Source organism: Perognathus longimembris, chromosome 19 (assembly GCF_023159225.1).
Source record: "Perognathus longimembris pacificus isolate PPM17 chromosome 19, ASM2315922v1, whole genome shotgun sequence".
Lineage (NCBI taxonomy): Eukaryota > Metazoa > Chordata > Mammalia > Rodentia > Heteromyidae > Perognathus > Perognathus longimembris.
This window is the reverse complement of record NC_063179.1, coordinates 26,110,449-26,127,136: the sequence shown is the minus strand read 5'-3', so window position 1 is coordinate 26,127,136 and position 16,688 is coordinate 26,110,449. Positions and strand designations below refer to the sequence as shown.

General features: G+C 44.7%; 1 protein-coding gene across 1 annotated transcript; it reads left to right on the top strand.

Moving 5' to 3' along the window:
* The first annotated feature begins 3,393 nt into the window (after nt 1-3,393).
* Nucleotides 3,394-5,798, top strand: LOC125367570 (neprilysin-like). Its single transcript, XM_048368249.1, is given in 2 exon segments — nt 3,394-4,999; nt 5,001-5,798. Coding segments are annotated over 2 exon segments (2,394 nt in total). The 5' UTR covers nt 3,394-3,403.
* Nucleotides 5,799-16,688: the final 10,890 nt, after the last annotated feature.

Genomic DNA, 16,688 nt, shown 5'->3' with positions numbered 1-16,688 from the left:
GAAGACGTGTAGGATATTTGCTTTGATTTTTTAAATTTGTGACGTAGGTTTCCAGTACCAGAAAATAGGTATGGGGACTGTTTCATAAAATAAAAAGGAAATGAGGCTCACCCAGTCTTCCATAGACACATTAACTTAAAGAATGGAAAAGAATCACATGTTACAATGGGGAAGAGCAGAAGAGTAAGGTGGTTCTCATATGACAGACCCTAGCAGCCTCGTTCTGCCTTTTCTAGCCAGGTTTGTCTTTCGTGGAGTGGTTCAGCTTTTTCTGCCTCTATCTTCTTGGACTGTTTTTCATCTTCAGAGATGAGAACTCTCTAGGTTTCCAAGTGCCTATCCTGTTCTCTTTCTCTGTTCAACTTTCTTGTCTTAGTTTTCCTTCTGAAAATATTTGTCCACCATCCTGGCAGTAAAAGACCCTCTGTACTTGATATCCATGGACAAGCAGTCTAGTTTCCTGCTTTTCTCCCTACCTTGACATGTCACCTAAGCTTACCAATTATTTGGATTAAGATTGGGCATTTTATTGGGTCACTATGTCTACAGCCTTCAGACACTTTCTTAGGAGGTTTCACAGGACTATTGACCTGGTTGGTGACTGAGTGGAGTGAAGAGAGAAGGGACTGCAGGAGGTGTTACTGAGCTGATCAATTAGAGATGACTCAGTCTTGAGCTTGCTGGAGCCACTGAGAGGCCATGAGCAGTGCAACTCAGAATGCCCCTCTGGATGAAGAGTTTGGCTGCTTACACCCAACTTGGTCAGTTGCATTCTTGTTAGCTTTCCCCATTAGTATTTCCTGGAAGTGTTGAGATGGGACTCAGGAAAAGAAATTGAGAGTTGACTTGGGAGTGACTGGGAGTGAGAATCGAGTGGGGGTGACACTCCTAATAGCTCAGATGTGGTCAAACCCACCTGACTCTTCTCTTCAGAAGGATAGGGCCTGGTCTGATACAACCTACAGCAAAGGAGCTTCTTGTTTCTCTCCTATGTGGGAGAGCTGCCTTCTTGGAGGAAATGTGACACAAAATTTCCCCCTATTACCTGGAGGCAAACATATCTTTTTTCCTGTTAAGGTATCATTGAAGGAAAAAGACAGCTATTATTTTGTGCATTTTATTTTGTGTGAACTTAGTTACTTGACATTTTCCATTTGGGAGGTATGAGGAGGGCTTGTGTGGCCCATGACTAGAGAAGGCTTCAAGTTTCCCTCAAAGCCTGTGCCCTACAGAGGCCTGGGGATGGGTTGATATGTGAAGTTGAATTGTTTGATAATGGGCCTGGGAGCAGATCTGAGCTTTCTGTTTTGCTGAGTGGAAGCTTATCCCTTGAACTCCAGAGGGTGTCTCTATTTGAGTCCTTTTCTCTTTGTATTTGACTGTTTCCCATGAAATTCAGATTGTTTCTAATCTGTGAGTGACCTTCTTGTGACCTAAGTCTCCTTTAAATTCAACTTCTACATAAGCCCTTTTCTGTCTCGCCAACAGCTCTGCAGGGTCTTCCTTGAATTAGTGAAGTGTGTGCACTTCTCTTGGGCACTTGTCTACACTCTGAAGGATATACCTCATGGTCTCTGCATTGCACCAGCTTCAGTGCTTATCTGACATGGGCTATCATGGGCAGGCTCTGTCTGCATGTTATGATCTTTTCCTTCAAAGATCCATGCTCACATTAGCCTGTGGTATGGAACCCTACCTGGTACTTCTGCTGAGCCACAGTGGATTTCCCTGGCCAGCCCCTTGTGATGAGGTGCATTGTCCAAGTTTGTGATCCACCTGGGTGAGCGCTGATTTCTCCTCAGGAGTTGGTCAGCTGCTGAGTCTCCTAGAGATGGAGGTGATCAGAACAGTTTCCTGGGAACTGGGAATCACAATTTGTTGGCCAGCCTAGGAAACCCAGAGAAGAGAATGGCAAATGATGGCAAGGCAGCATGTGAGCATAGACTTGTGTTGGTCACCTTTAGGCCATGATGTCTTGCCAGCAACCTCTATGAAGCTCCATTGAATGCAGGTCAGAATGTCCTTGTTAAGGAACAAGACTCCTGGGGGTTGGCACCAGTGCCACTGTACATCCTATCCTTTACCAGCTAAGATAGCCTTTGTAGCTGAAGCTGAGTTGGTCCAGAATACTTTCCAGAAAGCTGTACTACAGAAGTTAGAGGGAGGCGTCCCTCTGGGATGGCGCAGCAGGCACAATGCTGTCCTCACAGCTGTGCTGCCAACCAGGGAGTGCACAAGGTGACACGTCTTTCTCAAACTCTGCAGAAGGACCGGTGTACTTGCGATTTCCTTTTACAGTAGACAAGGTGGGGTCTCTCGCACTGTAGTAGGGCTGGTCAGACTGAAGGCTGAGGTCCTGCTCATTTCTCCCTTAAGTTTTGATGAATCATTGCAAGTGGAACAGGAAGAAAATGGAGCACTGTCTTGCACAATTAATTGCAGTGTTCCTCCACTGGCAGAGGCTTTTAAGTCTCATGACAGAACTAGAGGGGAGAGGGGAGGGATTCAAAAGGCATTCTTCTATCAGGTGTCTGTCTCTGATTTAATTTTTGCTGCCCATATCCTACCAACCCGTGATACACTTCCACTCAGTGATGTAGCTGACATGAGCTACATCTCTGACTCCTTGCTGTGTCCTATGGAGGGTTGAGCATAGGACTCAGACTCCATTGAGTGAGATTTCCTTTTAAGATGGGAGATTTAAAGTTCCCTTAGTATCTCAGAAACCTCAAGTTGGTTACAGCATCTTCAATTCATCCAGCTTGAGGTGCAAAGCAGAAAGCATGGTGTAAGAAACTGCTTTTTCCTCTAAGGTCTGTTCCCTGACCACTGGCAGTACTGTGCACAATTTTGAGAAACAGGACTGATGATGTTTTAGCACCAACTTCCCTTTCACATCAGCCAGTGGTGTGTGCCCATCCCTGGCATCTCTGCTGAGCCATAGTGAATTTCTCTGGCATGAAGAATCAGTGGTCTCAAGTCCAGAGACAAGGATTGTGAAATCGTATCTGGCGTGTTTCTGTAAGGCCAGAGTGTGAGCCAGAGTGCTCCTGTGTGGCGTGAAAGCACCTGCTAGTCTTGCGATCCTGCTGGGACCCTTTTAGATGAATCCCTAGAGATGTTTTGCTGTTGATCGTGTGTGCTTTGCTCTCAAATCATAGCTGGCGGTGCCCTGGGCTTTTGGAACTCTACGAGGGCTCCAGGTCCCAGGACACGGGGGGCTCGGGGCGTGGGGCACCGGCGGCAAGCTGGAGCGAGCGCAGGCTACGCTGAGAGGCTGCGGAATCCAAGCATTGAACTTGAAGAACCACAGTCAATGCAACTCCTATCATCACCCGTGAGACTTAGCTGACATGAGTTACATAATTATTAACAAGACATGGCAACATCCAGCCTGTAGGTGATGGGCAGGTCCGAAAGTCAAATGGATATAACTGACCTCAGCCCCCCGAAGCCAAAGAAGCAGCAGCGATGGACCCAGCTTGAGATCAGCCTCTCGGTCCTAGTCCTGCTGCTCACCATCATCGCCTTGACCATGATAGCGCTCTATGCAACCTATGACGATGGTGTTTGCATGTCATCAGACTGCATAAAGTCAGCTGCCAGGCTGACCCAGAATATGGACTCCAGTGCTGAGCCTTGCACAGACTTTTTCAAGTATGCCTGTGGCGGCTGGCTGAAGCAAAACGTCATCCCAGAGACCAGCTCCCGCTACAGCAACTTCAACATCCTCAGGGATGAGCTCGAGGTTATCCTTAAAGACGTCCTTCAGGAATCCAAACCAGAAGACATCGTGGCAGTGCAGAAAGCAAAAACCTTGTACAGGTCTTGTATCAATGAGTCTGTTATCGACAGCCAGGGAGAGCAGCCTCTCCTCAAGCTGCTGCCAGTGGTACTTGGGTGGCCAGTGGCCACCGAAAACTGGGAGCAGACCTACAGGAGTTCATGGACAGCCAAGAAAGCTATTGCACAACTGAATTCCAAATATGGAAAAATGGTCCTCATCAATTTCTTTGTTGGCACCAATGACAAGAACTCCGCCCTGCACATAATCCACTTTGACCAGCCGCGACTCGGCCTCCCTTCCAGAGACTACTATGCCTGCACTGGAATTTATAAGGAGGCTTGTACAGCATACATGGACTTCATGATTTCTGTTGCCAAACTGATTTGTCAGGAGGAAGGATTGCCTGTTGATAAGAACCAGCTTGCCCTGAAGATGAATAAAGTTATGGAACTGGAAAAGGAAATTGCCAATGCTACAACTAAACCTGAAGGTCAAAATGACCCAATGCTTCTTTACAACAAAATGACAATGGCCCAACTCCAAAATAACTTTTCACTGGAAATCAACAGCAAGCCATTCAGCTGGTCAAATTTCACAAATGAAATCATGTCGACTGTGAATATCAATATCCCCAGTGAGGAAGATGTGGTTGTTTATGCTCCAGAGTATTTAGCCAAACTGAAGCCCATTCTTACCAAATATTCTGCCAGAGATCTTCAAAATTTAATGGCCTGGAGATTCATAATGGATCTTGTAAGCAGCCTCAGCCGAACCTACAAGGAGTCCAGAAATGCTTCCCGCAAGGCTCTCTATGGCACCACCTCGGAAATGGCCACGTGGCGACTCTGTGCCAACTATGGCAACGGCAACTTGGAGAACGCTGTGGGAAGGCGGTACGTGGAGGCCGCGTTCATGGGGCACAGCAAGCACGTGGTTGAAGATCTGATTGCTCAGATCCGAGAGGTTTTTATTCAAACATTAGATGACCTCACAAGGATGGATGCAGAAACCAAGAAGAAAGCTGAAGAGAAGTCTCTAGCAATTAAAGAAAGGATCGGCTATCCTGATGACCTTATTTCAAATGACAACAAACTGAACAGTGAATACTCAGAGCTGAACTACCAAGAAGATGAATACTTTGAGAATATAATTCAAAACTTGAGATTCAGCCAAAGTAAACAACTCAAGAAGCCCCGCGAGAAAGTGGACAAGGCATGAGTGGATCAGCTGTGCTGCTGTGGTCAATGCCTTTTATTCTTCAGGCAGAAATCAGACAGTCTTCCCCACCGGCATCCTGCAGCCGCCCTTCTTCAGCGCCCAGCAGTCCAACTTGTTCAACTACGGCGGCATCGGAATGGTCATCGGCCACGAAATCACCCACGGCTTCGATGACAATGGTAGAAACTTTAACAAGGACGGGGACCTCGTGGACTGGTGGACCCAGCAATCGGCCGACAACTTCAAGGCCCAGTCTCAGTGCATGGTGTACCAGTACCAGTACGGGAACTTCTCCTGGGACCTGGCAGGCAGGCAGCACCTCAAGGGGATCAACACACTGGGGGAAAACATCGCAGATAATGGAGGCATCGGCCAGGCATACAGGGCCTATCAGAATTACATTAAAAAGAATGGTGAGGAGAAACTCCTTCCTGGGCTGGACCTAAATCACAAACAACTGTTCTTCTTGAACTTCGCCCAGGTGTGGTGTTGTGCCTACCGGCCAGAGTAAGCGCTCAACTCCATTAAAATGGACGTGAACAGCCCCGGCAACTTCAGGATTATTGGGACTTTGCAGAACTCTGCTGAGTTTTCTGAAGCCTTTCATTGCCCCAAGAATTCCTCTATGAATCCGGAGAAGAAGTGCCTAGTTTGTGACCTTGGCGGGAAGCAGCAGCGCCGGGGGACCTGGCTCGCCCCTCCTCCCTGCAGTCCTGGGAACTCTCAGCCCAGCACGCACAGACCCCAGCAGCCACCGGCGTCCTGTGGGGTGCCTCGGGGAAACGAGCCCTGATGGAAGCCCACGTCTGGAAGGAGGGACATCTAAAATCATCCAGCCAGTCCCTTCCTGGGCCTGCCGGCTCTCAGCGTACCTGTGTCTTAACCATACTCCAACCATTCAGTCTGTCATCTATCATTTTAAGCAATCTTGGGGGCAAACACGAATATCAAAGACTGTTCTTCTAAATGGCCCATAAGTGGCGCTGTGGCTCAAGTGGCAGAGTGCTAGCCTTGAGGAAAAAAAAAAAAAAAAAAAAAAGCCAGGGACAGTGCTCAGGCCCTGAGTTCACGGCCAAAAAAAAAAACAAAAATCAAAAAAAACACTGTTCTTCTTTTCTCATATCTGCTTTACTGATAGAGACTCTTGAGGTTCCTGCAATTTTCTAAGCAACTTCTTGTTCCTGCTTTATGTCTTTCAGAACCTGGTCTTTTTAAAGGGATTTGTAGTAATGTATAAAATAATAATTTTTATATTTAATTATCAACTACATTTATAGCCAAGGAACTGTTATAGATAAATCATTGATGATTGAAGTTTTAGACCAAATGATTATGAACCAAGATCGGTAAAGTGGCATACATACAGTTGAAAATTGGAGACTATTTAAATTTGTTAATCATATTGATGAAAAGCTTTAAGCACAAACTTGAAAGCGTTTTCTAGAGATGTACAATGTTGGGTTGGCAAGGACGATTTTTCAAACAGACGTGTGCAGAGTGTGGCTTGGCAGCCCTTACCTCCACGACCCCCCCCCCCAACATACACACCTCGTGGCTACTACCTGACAAAAGTATTTTGATAATAAATGAATTCAAGTTGTGAGCCTTCAAAATAAAATAGTAGCTGGCACATCAGAGTGGCAAATGCTGGCCAGAAAGAATGAGCTGATGGTGCAAGGAGAGAAATGAAGAGGTGGTTTGTATCTTAGGCAGCTATGCAAAACAACCACTCCAGAATAGCTGGGGCTCCAGGTCCCTGTGGGACATAATCCTACAGGAAGCTTAGCCTGTTTTGGGTGAGAAGGTGCGCTGCTCTTCTCGTTAAAACATCAAAATCCTGAAAGAATCCTTGTCATTTTGAGACATGGACCATCTATTCTCTGGAACTGGTACCTTGGTGCCTTGGTAGCAGAGGTGCCTTGTCCGGCCTCTCGGCCTTGCCCTCTTCCTGAATAGGGAGACCCCAAGTTGGTGCCTTGACTTTGCTCCTGGTGAGTATCATATTTTCTGCCGTGAGGTCACTGTGTGCAAAGCAACTGTTTTGGCATAGTGCACAGCGTTCAGGATTGGCTGAAACAAAGGCCTGGCTGATACCATCACCTCCATCATGCTGTTGGAGGTGGTCCACTAGGTCTCCTCTGGATAGGTATTCCATCACAAAGTACAAACGCTCCTCTGTCTCTGCTACCTCAAAATTTTTATAATAGGGGTGATCTCCATATGTTAAACTTTCCAATTCCTTGGCAAAGGAAGAGTTGTTCCCTCCATTCAGGTGCTTTTATACCATCAGGGATGTCTATGAGGAGGTGCTTGGCTAATTTGGTGAGGCCAAGCTCCCCCCCCCAACCCCATTGATGGTTCCCAAGAACCTAGTAGGAGCTGCTTGTGTGAGGAGCTATTCTCCAGGCTGGGTTGAGACCTGTCCTAATACTGTCATAGCCATCCTAGAGCATGCCCTGACCATGTTATCTGACCAAAGTTCCAGGGTTTCCTCTGATGTGTTTGGCAAAGTCCACGTTAACCTAGCCATGTCATTCGGAACCTACTCTTTGCCCACTTTCCTTGGAAGGCATGGAAACCAAGTCCTGTGTGCACTGGCATTTGAGGAGAAGATAAGTCCTCAGCTTTGAAGGTATGGCTTCTGCTCTTCACAAACAAGTGGTATTTGCTCCCAATGGTGTTACATGTGCTGATGAAAGCCACAATGGCCTCCTTTGCCAGGATTAATAGTGAGGGGCATCTTCAGGTCAAGTTCCACCAGGGTGTGTTTGATGACAGAGTGTGGCCCAATAGCCCACTGCAGCTTCAGTTGCTCATGGGAATCCAGAGTTTTGCTCAGCATCAGGCACAAACACCTGTGTCCCCCACAACCCCCCACCCACCCAAAGTGGTTTGAATTGGCCAAGCCCCACTAGCCAGCAGCCAATGCGGAACACTTTGCATCTGGTTCTTTTGTTTTAGGCTCCTCCAGAAAAAAAAGTACCATGAAATTGAGGGGAAATACTAATGGCTTTTTCAAGGCAAGCTTGACCACTGGGCCATATTCCCAGCCCCACTAATGGCTTTCTCTAAATATGGTTTCTACGAACCTTAAAGAGTTCAATGAATTTTAGAATAAAGGAAACCAGCCTGAAATAGTGTCACAGAACTCAGGCAAGTGCCACTTTGGTCTCTTTTCTAGGTTATCCTTCAGCTTTCTGGATATGTCTACCTTCCATGTGTCTTCTGCCATGAGTAGCACATCACTCTGGATATTTGCCTTCAACTCAACCAAGTTCTGTGTCATTCTCTACAACCCTAGGGACTCAGAACCGCAGCAGTGCTGTGATGTGGATATGCAAGTTTACTATGCTTACTATGAGTGGAAGATGACCACCAGAAAGTGGGTCACACACAATTGCTCTAGTAAGAGGACCAAACCTCATGGCTCCGTTCAGTGAGCAAGAGAAGGGCTTGGGTATCCCCTTTAGCAAGGCACTCACTGGAATAATAATAGTAATAATCCTCATCATCCTTGTAAGTTATCATGTTTGTGTTAATGAATGATGCCAATGAAACAAGTAAGACTTCTCCTATTTGGAATATAAACTAAAACATGAGACCAATCATAGGAAACCCAAAATAGGATGTGATGAAGCACAGGGAGAAAGGGAATGCACCATATGGGAATTGTCTTGTGTGATTTTTTTTCCAAGGATAACCCAGAGATGGATAGCCCAAGTTTTGCCTATGACCTGGATGTATAAATTCTATTTTGAATGTTGGAGATTCTAATGTAATTGATATTAATGATCTTATCCCCTGTGTTATTGTATTACTGGTGAACTTGTTTTCTTGAAAATTTCCCTTTAGAAGATATGAATAGGGCTTATTTTAGTCCAGTATTCACACTGGACCTGGAACCACTTGACCCCAGTCTTTTAATATAGAGGATGGCAATGATCTCTAAAGAGTGTCACTGAAGTGTAGCCTCTTCAGAGTCATTGCTTGAAGCTTGGGATACTTGAGCGTGAGGAAGGAGACTGACATGGGGTCTGGGGAAGAAACAGGTGGCTTTTACTTGTGGAAATACTTTTCTCTTTGTAGTTGCATGTTGCCAAAGAAGTTTAGCTTGTGTCTGGCACATGCTCAGTCTTGTGTCATTTCTAAGTTCTGTGCAAATAGGGACATTTCTCGTGTTTCCTGAGGCTCTGCAGAGTGACCCTATGTATCTGTGTTCCTGAGATTCACCAGCTCCAGTGCTGGGGAAGTGTGCCAAGTCTACGGTGGGTGCTGCTGGCCTGGTAGCTGAGTGTTTGAAGTGTTTTGTCTTGTTGCCTCTTCCTAGCTTGGTGCTCAGCTTAGCCTGTGGTGTGGGACCCAGCCTGTATCTCTCAGTAGCCCTAGAAAATTTCTCTTGGTCTGAATTCTAGTGATGGGCATGTTGCCAGACTGAAGTAGGTGTCTGTCATAGGTGATTTGTATATTCAGTAGTTTTCTTCCCACTGTTTTCTAAGTTGTCTTTTGAGCCGAAGTATAACTTTTGGAACTTACGTGTACCATGTCTTGAATTCAATTCCATTCCTTAAAACAACTATTTCATTTTAAAAGCTTCTATTGAAATAGTATTTTTTACCTGATCAATGGAAGGGGATTTGAAATACAAAATTAAACCTGATCTGTCCTTAAAACAGATTAGAGGCTTATGCTTAGGTCCTTGTTTTCATCCTAGGAAACAACTCCAGGGAAGACCAAGCCAGGAGAAAATGGTGAACAGTAATAGGGAGAGAGTAGCCTCTTATAGGCAGGGCCTGTAGATTGTCATTTCTAGGCCATGTGTGAGTCATTCCTACAGAGGGGTGTAAGAGTTATAAAGAATGGGCAGCCAATGATTGAGAATATCACACAGTATTCAAGCAGAAAAGAAAACTGTATTTTGCTGGGTTGATGGCCTGGGGCCAAGTCCAAGCCCCACCAGGTGGTCAAGAGTGGGAGTCACCCCCAGGTGATGCCTTTTCTGGGGTAGGGTTGGGGACTTGTGGCCATGTGGATTAGGCTGTGGCTCAGGGAAGGAGGAGATCACTGCCTACAGGTATCTGGATTCCCAGGTAACTGAGTGAGTACTTAACCAGGTGGGGGCATCTGCCTGGAGCCCTCCTGGGGGAAGACAAGCTAAAGGATATACCTCAATTCGGAGGGTATTGTAGACATGTACCTGGATGACAGTCCATACCCTTTCCCTTTCCTGCAGCAAAAGGGTAGAGAATATTATTAAATAGGTCATGTCAACTAAGGTCATAGACCTGAGCAAGATCTTTAAGCTGTTTGATATTACTGTTAGGGTCTTGGGGATATGATTTCAGCTGCTTCTCCATCTGAGCCATATCAAGCATTGAAAATGGAGCATGCACTCTTACCATCACCACTTTGGGCCCTGCCACCTCCCACAAAGTGCACAAAGAGTTTGGTGGGCTCTCAGTGCCACCACTGGGAGATTGGGTATGAGATGAAGGAGGGGAGAGAAGGTGAGGGAGGGAAGTGTAGAGGAGAGTGGAGAGGAAGAAGGTGAAGGTGCTGAAGGCTCAGCAGGAAGAGGCACAGAGTCAAATGGGGTCAGAAGCAGTAGGCTCTGCAGGGGTCTCAGAGCTCTCAAAAATGGGGTGTCCACGTGCCACAAGCATGTGGACAGCTGGGCATGATTGGCAAAGAGCAGGGTTATTCTTCACATCCAAGAAAGCCTGAGTATGGATGACCTCTGACCATTAACCAACGTGAGGCAAAAACTGTCTAAATCTGAGAATGATATAATGTAAATTCCATGTTTGGGCCACTGGAAGCAATTGTCAAGTTGCTACTGCTACCAGACTTCAGTGCAGGAATGAATTAGGTGTTTTCAGTTGGTGCAGCCCTTAAGGGGCAAGACATCCAATGAGTGCAGAAGGCATTCCTGAGGGGTTCCCTGGTTCAGGTGTGACTTGCAGCACCCCATTAGATGTGCAGGCAGAAATAAATTTGGTGGGTGAATGAAAATTTCCTGGACAGATGCAGTGTCCCCCTCTTTGGAGGCAACCAGTCCCTGGGTCTGAGAAGTTCTCTGGCATAGTACCACTTCTGGAACAAGAGAGCAACAGACAACCTACAGATCAGTTTAACCCACTGGAGCATAGAAGTGGTGTGGATAAGGATGTGGAGGACAGCAATGGAATTGGTGAAAAGTTTCATGAAGAGAGTAGCCTCTGAAGGGCAGTGTCTGGAGACAGTCACTTGTAGGCCATGTGAGTCATTCCTACTAAATGGTAGCTGAGGGATATATCTCAAGTGTTTCTCTTTGAAACACAAAGGTAATGTCCATCCACCCCACTGATACTTACTCTGTTTTCATTAAGCTGATATGTGTTTTTGTGTCTGAGCATACTTGGGATATTTGGGGAAAAGCTATAAAATAATAACCTTGACAGGTTCGGGCAAGTGTCACTTGGGGAAGGCAGAGCTGTCCAAACAACCAAGCTGCCTAGAAGATAGCATCAAGCATGCCAGCCTCTCTCCCATGTGTCCATGCTCTCTTGAGATATGACAATTTTCTGTGGTTTCCCTTTATCTAGACAGGGAAGCAACCCTGTCTTACTTTTATGATCTTCTCTTTAACTCTTGCAATTTTAATGGAAGCTTACTTGAGAAGAGATGCCTCTCCATTGATCAAGGCAGATTTTAGGTATTGCTGCTAGAGCAAGAGAAGGAATTCCAAAGCCATTCTCCTGCATTGGTAGCAGTTCTCTATGTGCTTCTCACTTTACAAGCACTTTGTAGTCCTTGGTGTTAATTATGTTCCCCAACATACATGTGGTTCTCTCTTTACCTTATAAGGAGTAGGTAGTTCTTCCAGGGAACTGACTGAATTCTGTTCAGCCAGCTTCTCACAAAGGTGGATGATGTGAATGGCATTCTTGAGCTTTACCCTTCAGGTGGTGATGGGTTATGGAATAGCTGTTCCTGGAGATAGATCTTTCTCTTCTGATCCCTTAGGCATCAAATGAACATTGCTGTCCTATCATGTCTAGAATATGGATCCATCAATCTAAATACCTTACTTCTGGGCAGGAATATTCACTGGTTTCTGAAAATACATACAGTAGACTCATTAAAAGGTGTAGATGTGCTTTTCCTAGGAACCTATACAGGGCAAAAGTGTGAACCACTGGAATTATGTGTGGGGAGGAAGTGCCTGCTGGTCTTGTTTATGATGTCTGTGACACTTTGAGAATTGTGCTTGCAGTTTTATGGGGATGTGAGTCCGAAATTTTTGACATGAGGGGGATTTGGGGATGGTTCAGAGCCATTTATCACAAAGTAGCTGTTGGATTGGAGCACAGACAGAAATGTTTGGGTCCTCAAAAACACAGGGGTCTGTACAAAATTTGACCTCAAATCATCTTAGCCAATCTGGGGTGGAGAAAAGTGAGATTGCCCTCTAATGTGGCGGCTGATTGTTGGTATTAATGAAGGGTAATACTGAGGCATTTCACATCTTAGTGATGCTGGTAATAATAGGGATGTGACTCTGTTCACTTAACTGGAGATAGTGTCCAGTGAAGAGGTTAAATAGATCTGTGGAATTATTATCCAGGAGGATTCTAATTTTACATTGACTTAATTGAGAAATAATCATTAACTGTAGTATATTTTGGAATTTGTGTGTGTGTGTGCCAGTCCTGGGACTTGGACTCAGGGCCTGAGCTCTGTCCGTGGCTTCTCTTTGCTCAAGGCTAGCACTCTGCCACTTGAGCCACAGTGCCTCTTCTGGCCGTTTTCTATATATATGGTGCTGGGGAACTGAACCCAAGGCTTCTTATATATGAGTCAAGCACTCTTGCCACTAGGCCATATTCCCAGCCCACTTTAGTCTATTTTGATAATGCATCTTTCATGGCATGTATACTTAGACATTCCAAATAAAGAATGCCATTAATGATTCATGCAGTGTACACCAGAGCCCTGGTGTGGATGTTACAGCACTCTTGCTGCTTTCCCCCTACCTTCTTCAGAATTCCCAAGGAAGAAATCATGAATCCTGTCTTTTTAATACAAGTGAAATGCTGGAGATTTATTCCCAAGAACCCTGGGACTTGGATTGAAACAATGATTTTGAACTGGCCTTTATATAATATGAATACATTGAGGCTATCTTCTGGTGAGGCAAGACCCAGAGTTGGGCATATTAGTCCTACTTTGCCTAGATGACTGTACATGTTGCCCTGTCAGCCTTCTATAAATCTTGGCTTGAGATCCCCTGTCCCAGGCTGACCTGTCCAGCTATCCTTCTCCATGGCACTTTCTCAATTTAATTGCCTTTGTGAATACAGTGTCCATAGTTAATGGGAGACTTTCTTCACAGCTTACAACTGGCTGCTTAGCCAATTCAGTCCTCTTGGGCCCTATTTCACTCTTTTCTGTGTCACCTAACCTGTTTTCCAGTTCTTTGAATTAGAATGTAGACATTTTCCTGAGCCATTTTCCTCATACAACCCTGGGATATGTTATTTTGAAGTTACTAAGGATGTCCTTGGAGATGTAAAATTTGGACTACAGCACTACTATTGAGCAGGCCAGTTGCAGAGATGTCTGTGGCTCATTCCTGCTGGAAGCTGGGAAAACCATGAGCATCTCTGAATGTCCATGTAAATGTAAAGAGTTTTTCCATTTGCCCCCAACTCAGCTTGTTTTTTAGTTTCTCTGCCTGCCCCAAGGTCTCAAACAGCAGTGCTGAGATGCGGTTTTGTAAAAAAGAGGCTGAGACTGTGGTGAGAGTGGTCTTCAGTTAAAGCTCACAGTGTTAGTTTTCTTTACACGGATGAAGGCTATCCTTTGCATGCTGCAGCACAAAAACCTTCCTGTCCCACCTTCCTTCAATAGGAGTTTCTCTCTATGGGAATAAATTATTGACTTGATCTTGTCAGTCTTGTCATCATCTCTGTCTCTCCCATGAACATTTTGCAAGACAAATATAGGCAGCATTCATCATATCCACATGGTGTTACAAAGCTCATGCCTTTTCTCACTGGTAAATCCAGGTGAGACTGTCTAAAGCTCTGAAATCAGCACACCCAAAGTCTCTTACCACGCCCTCATCTGTTGCAAGATAAATATTGTAGAAGAAATTTGCAGCTCTGATTTCCTTTTTGGTCATAATGGAGGCTAGAATGTGTATTTCTATGGTCCACAGTGCTTTTCATTGCCATATGCCTCACTGTATGATGTAGATTAACACTGACAACAGTTAACATTTGCTCATTCAGCTTTCCTCCTGTATGTGAATCTCTAGGAGCAGCCTGCTGCTCTAATGGATCTAAGCCATTTGTATCTCCTTTGGTTGGAAGACGTGTTGCTTTTCCCCAATATTTTGTAATTTCTGCTTTAGCAACACAGGCCCCCATTACATTGCACCATACTTGTTCCTGTTGTTCTTAAAGTGTTGTTCTTACTACAGGGCACATAGGATCATTTGCATCTTATCTGGCTTATGTCTCTAGCCTAATGCTTACTTTAGGGAGCACTAGACCTATGATTAGTCTGCTCATCAAGTGAACCAAGGTCCCCCTCTAACCCATAATGCTTGCCTTCTTATTTTAGTTAGTGCTTGTCTGCCCAGCATCCTACTCTAACTCTTCAGTACTGACTGAAGACAATATTCCCTTATTGCCTTCACCACATAGGAATCTATGTGTTGCATGAGAACTATGTCACAACCTTACATGAGTCTTGATGGCCATGCATTCCAAATACCTTCTTTGGTAAGGAATACCTTACAGTCCTCCCACTTTTCCCACCTTGAATGTGTGTAGAGTTGTCAGAGTAAATTATTCCTGCCAATGGATTCACTTGTAGGTATATGACATGTATCTACTTTGAGAGGTGAAAGATTAATGACATATGAGAGAAACTGAGGTTTTTCCATAGTACATAGAAGCCAACATGTCTCCACTGGATCAGAGGAAGACTTGTCCCTCAAGCAGCACACTCTAGCAAAGTGTTTCATATGGCACTGTGGGAAAGAATGTGAGTGGATGTCACTCTTTCTTCTCATGCCTGATTCCTTAGAGATGAAGAGCCATTTATCTCTTTTTTGACAAGCTACTCCCTGTAGCAGAGTCTGTCCTGGGACCTCAATTCAGAAGTGTCACAGGAGAGAAAAGAATGTTGAAGCTGTGTATCACATGCACACTATTGATGGCTGATGCTTCCATCTCTCTGGGCAGCTCTTCTGTGCATCAGCCTTCTGTGCCTCAGTGTGAGGCTCATTGGGCAGCTCTAAGCATGCAGACTGGGACCTCCTCAGGATGAGAAAATAACAGTCTTCTGTGTTCAGAATATTTTCAGAAAAAGTTACTTCTAGGAAAATTGGAGCACTTGTGGAAATATTCAGAATAAGGGATGAATATGGGTGTATCCTTCTTCTGTTTCCCAATTTATTCTTCTTTCTCAGAACAGGGCTAGATTGTCTGCTTCCCTGGAGTGCCACCACAGTATTTCATGTTGTCAGAGCTATCATGGGTATCAACTCAGCTGTATGAAGTTGTCATTGGGGGAATTTCTTAGTGATCTGAAGGATCCTGAAAGTTACTATCCAAGAGAGCCAAGAGAGGTGGGCATTGTATGGTTCATTGCTGTCATTTCACCTTCAATGATTAGGGTCTACTCATTGATTATCTTGAGATATTAGTTTTGAAAGATTTTGGTGGATTTTTTTCCTAAGCCTGCAATTCAAATAATTGCCCGTCATGAAGGCAATTTAGAGGTGGGCTTTATAAATGGCTCCAAGAAACTACACGAAGGGATACCAAAGCCACAGATAAGTTCTTGATGATTACTTCAGTGTCAGGAAAGGTGCTGCCATTCATGGGGCTTTTCTTCTCTACTCACACTCCCTGTAGAGCTGGTGCTTTCTTTCTCCTGAGCAGGCTTTTATCAACAAGAAATATCTGATATCGTGTCTGGATACCAGTGCCCAGACCTCCATGCAAGATTATCAGGAAGCTATTTGTTCATGTAAATGATGTCTTAAGGACCCAGGAGTGAGGATTTCAACTCACTTACAAACTGGGAAGTTTTCACACACACCCTGAGAGCTGGAGGATGTTTCTGAGAGAATTTTCTGAGTAGGGAGGCATGTTAAAGGTGTAGCTTGCACAGAACTTCAAGTGATCCAACGTCTAGGATTGTAGAGATTGTGGGTGAAGCTGCTTCTATATGCTACCTTAATGTTTATTGTGATAATTGGAGAGTGGAAAGAGGAGGTGAAACTCCTGCAAAATGAAGTAGATGTGTACATTATATGTCTTAAAAGTACCTGCAAAGTGTGCTTTATTCTCCACCTCAATATAGTATGAGAAGTTGATTAAAATAGAACATGTCATATACCACACAATGTAGTGAGTATTCCAAACTACTTAGTCTTCTACTCTAAGTTTTAAATACTTAAGAAGGAACGTTTTAAAAGACTAAGCTTTTCAAGTTAGTAACTCACCCTATTGCTGCATTCTTCTTTAGCAGCCTACATTGTCTTGTAATGAGAACATTTTATGGAAGAAAGTAAAAGGCAATAAAGTAAATAACACGACTGGCATTGTGTACTCATGCTTTGGCAAAAAGCATAAGCGTTCTCTGCTGCTCAGGAAAATTGTGGTTCTAGAACTGGTGCTGCTGTAAG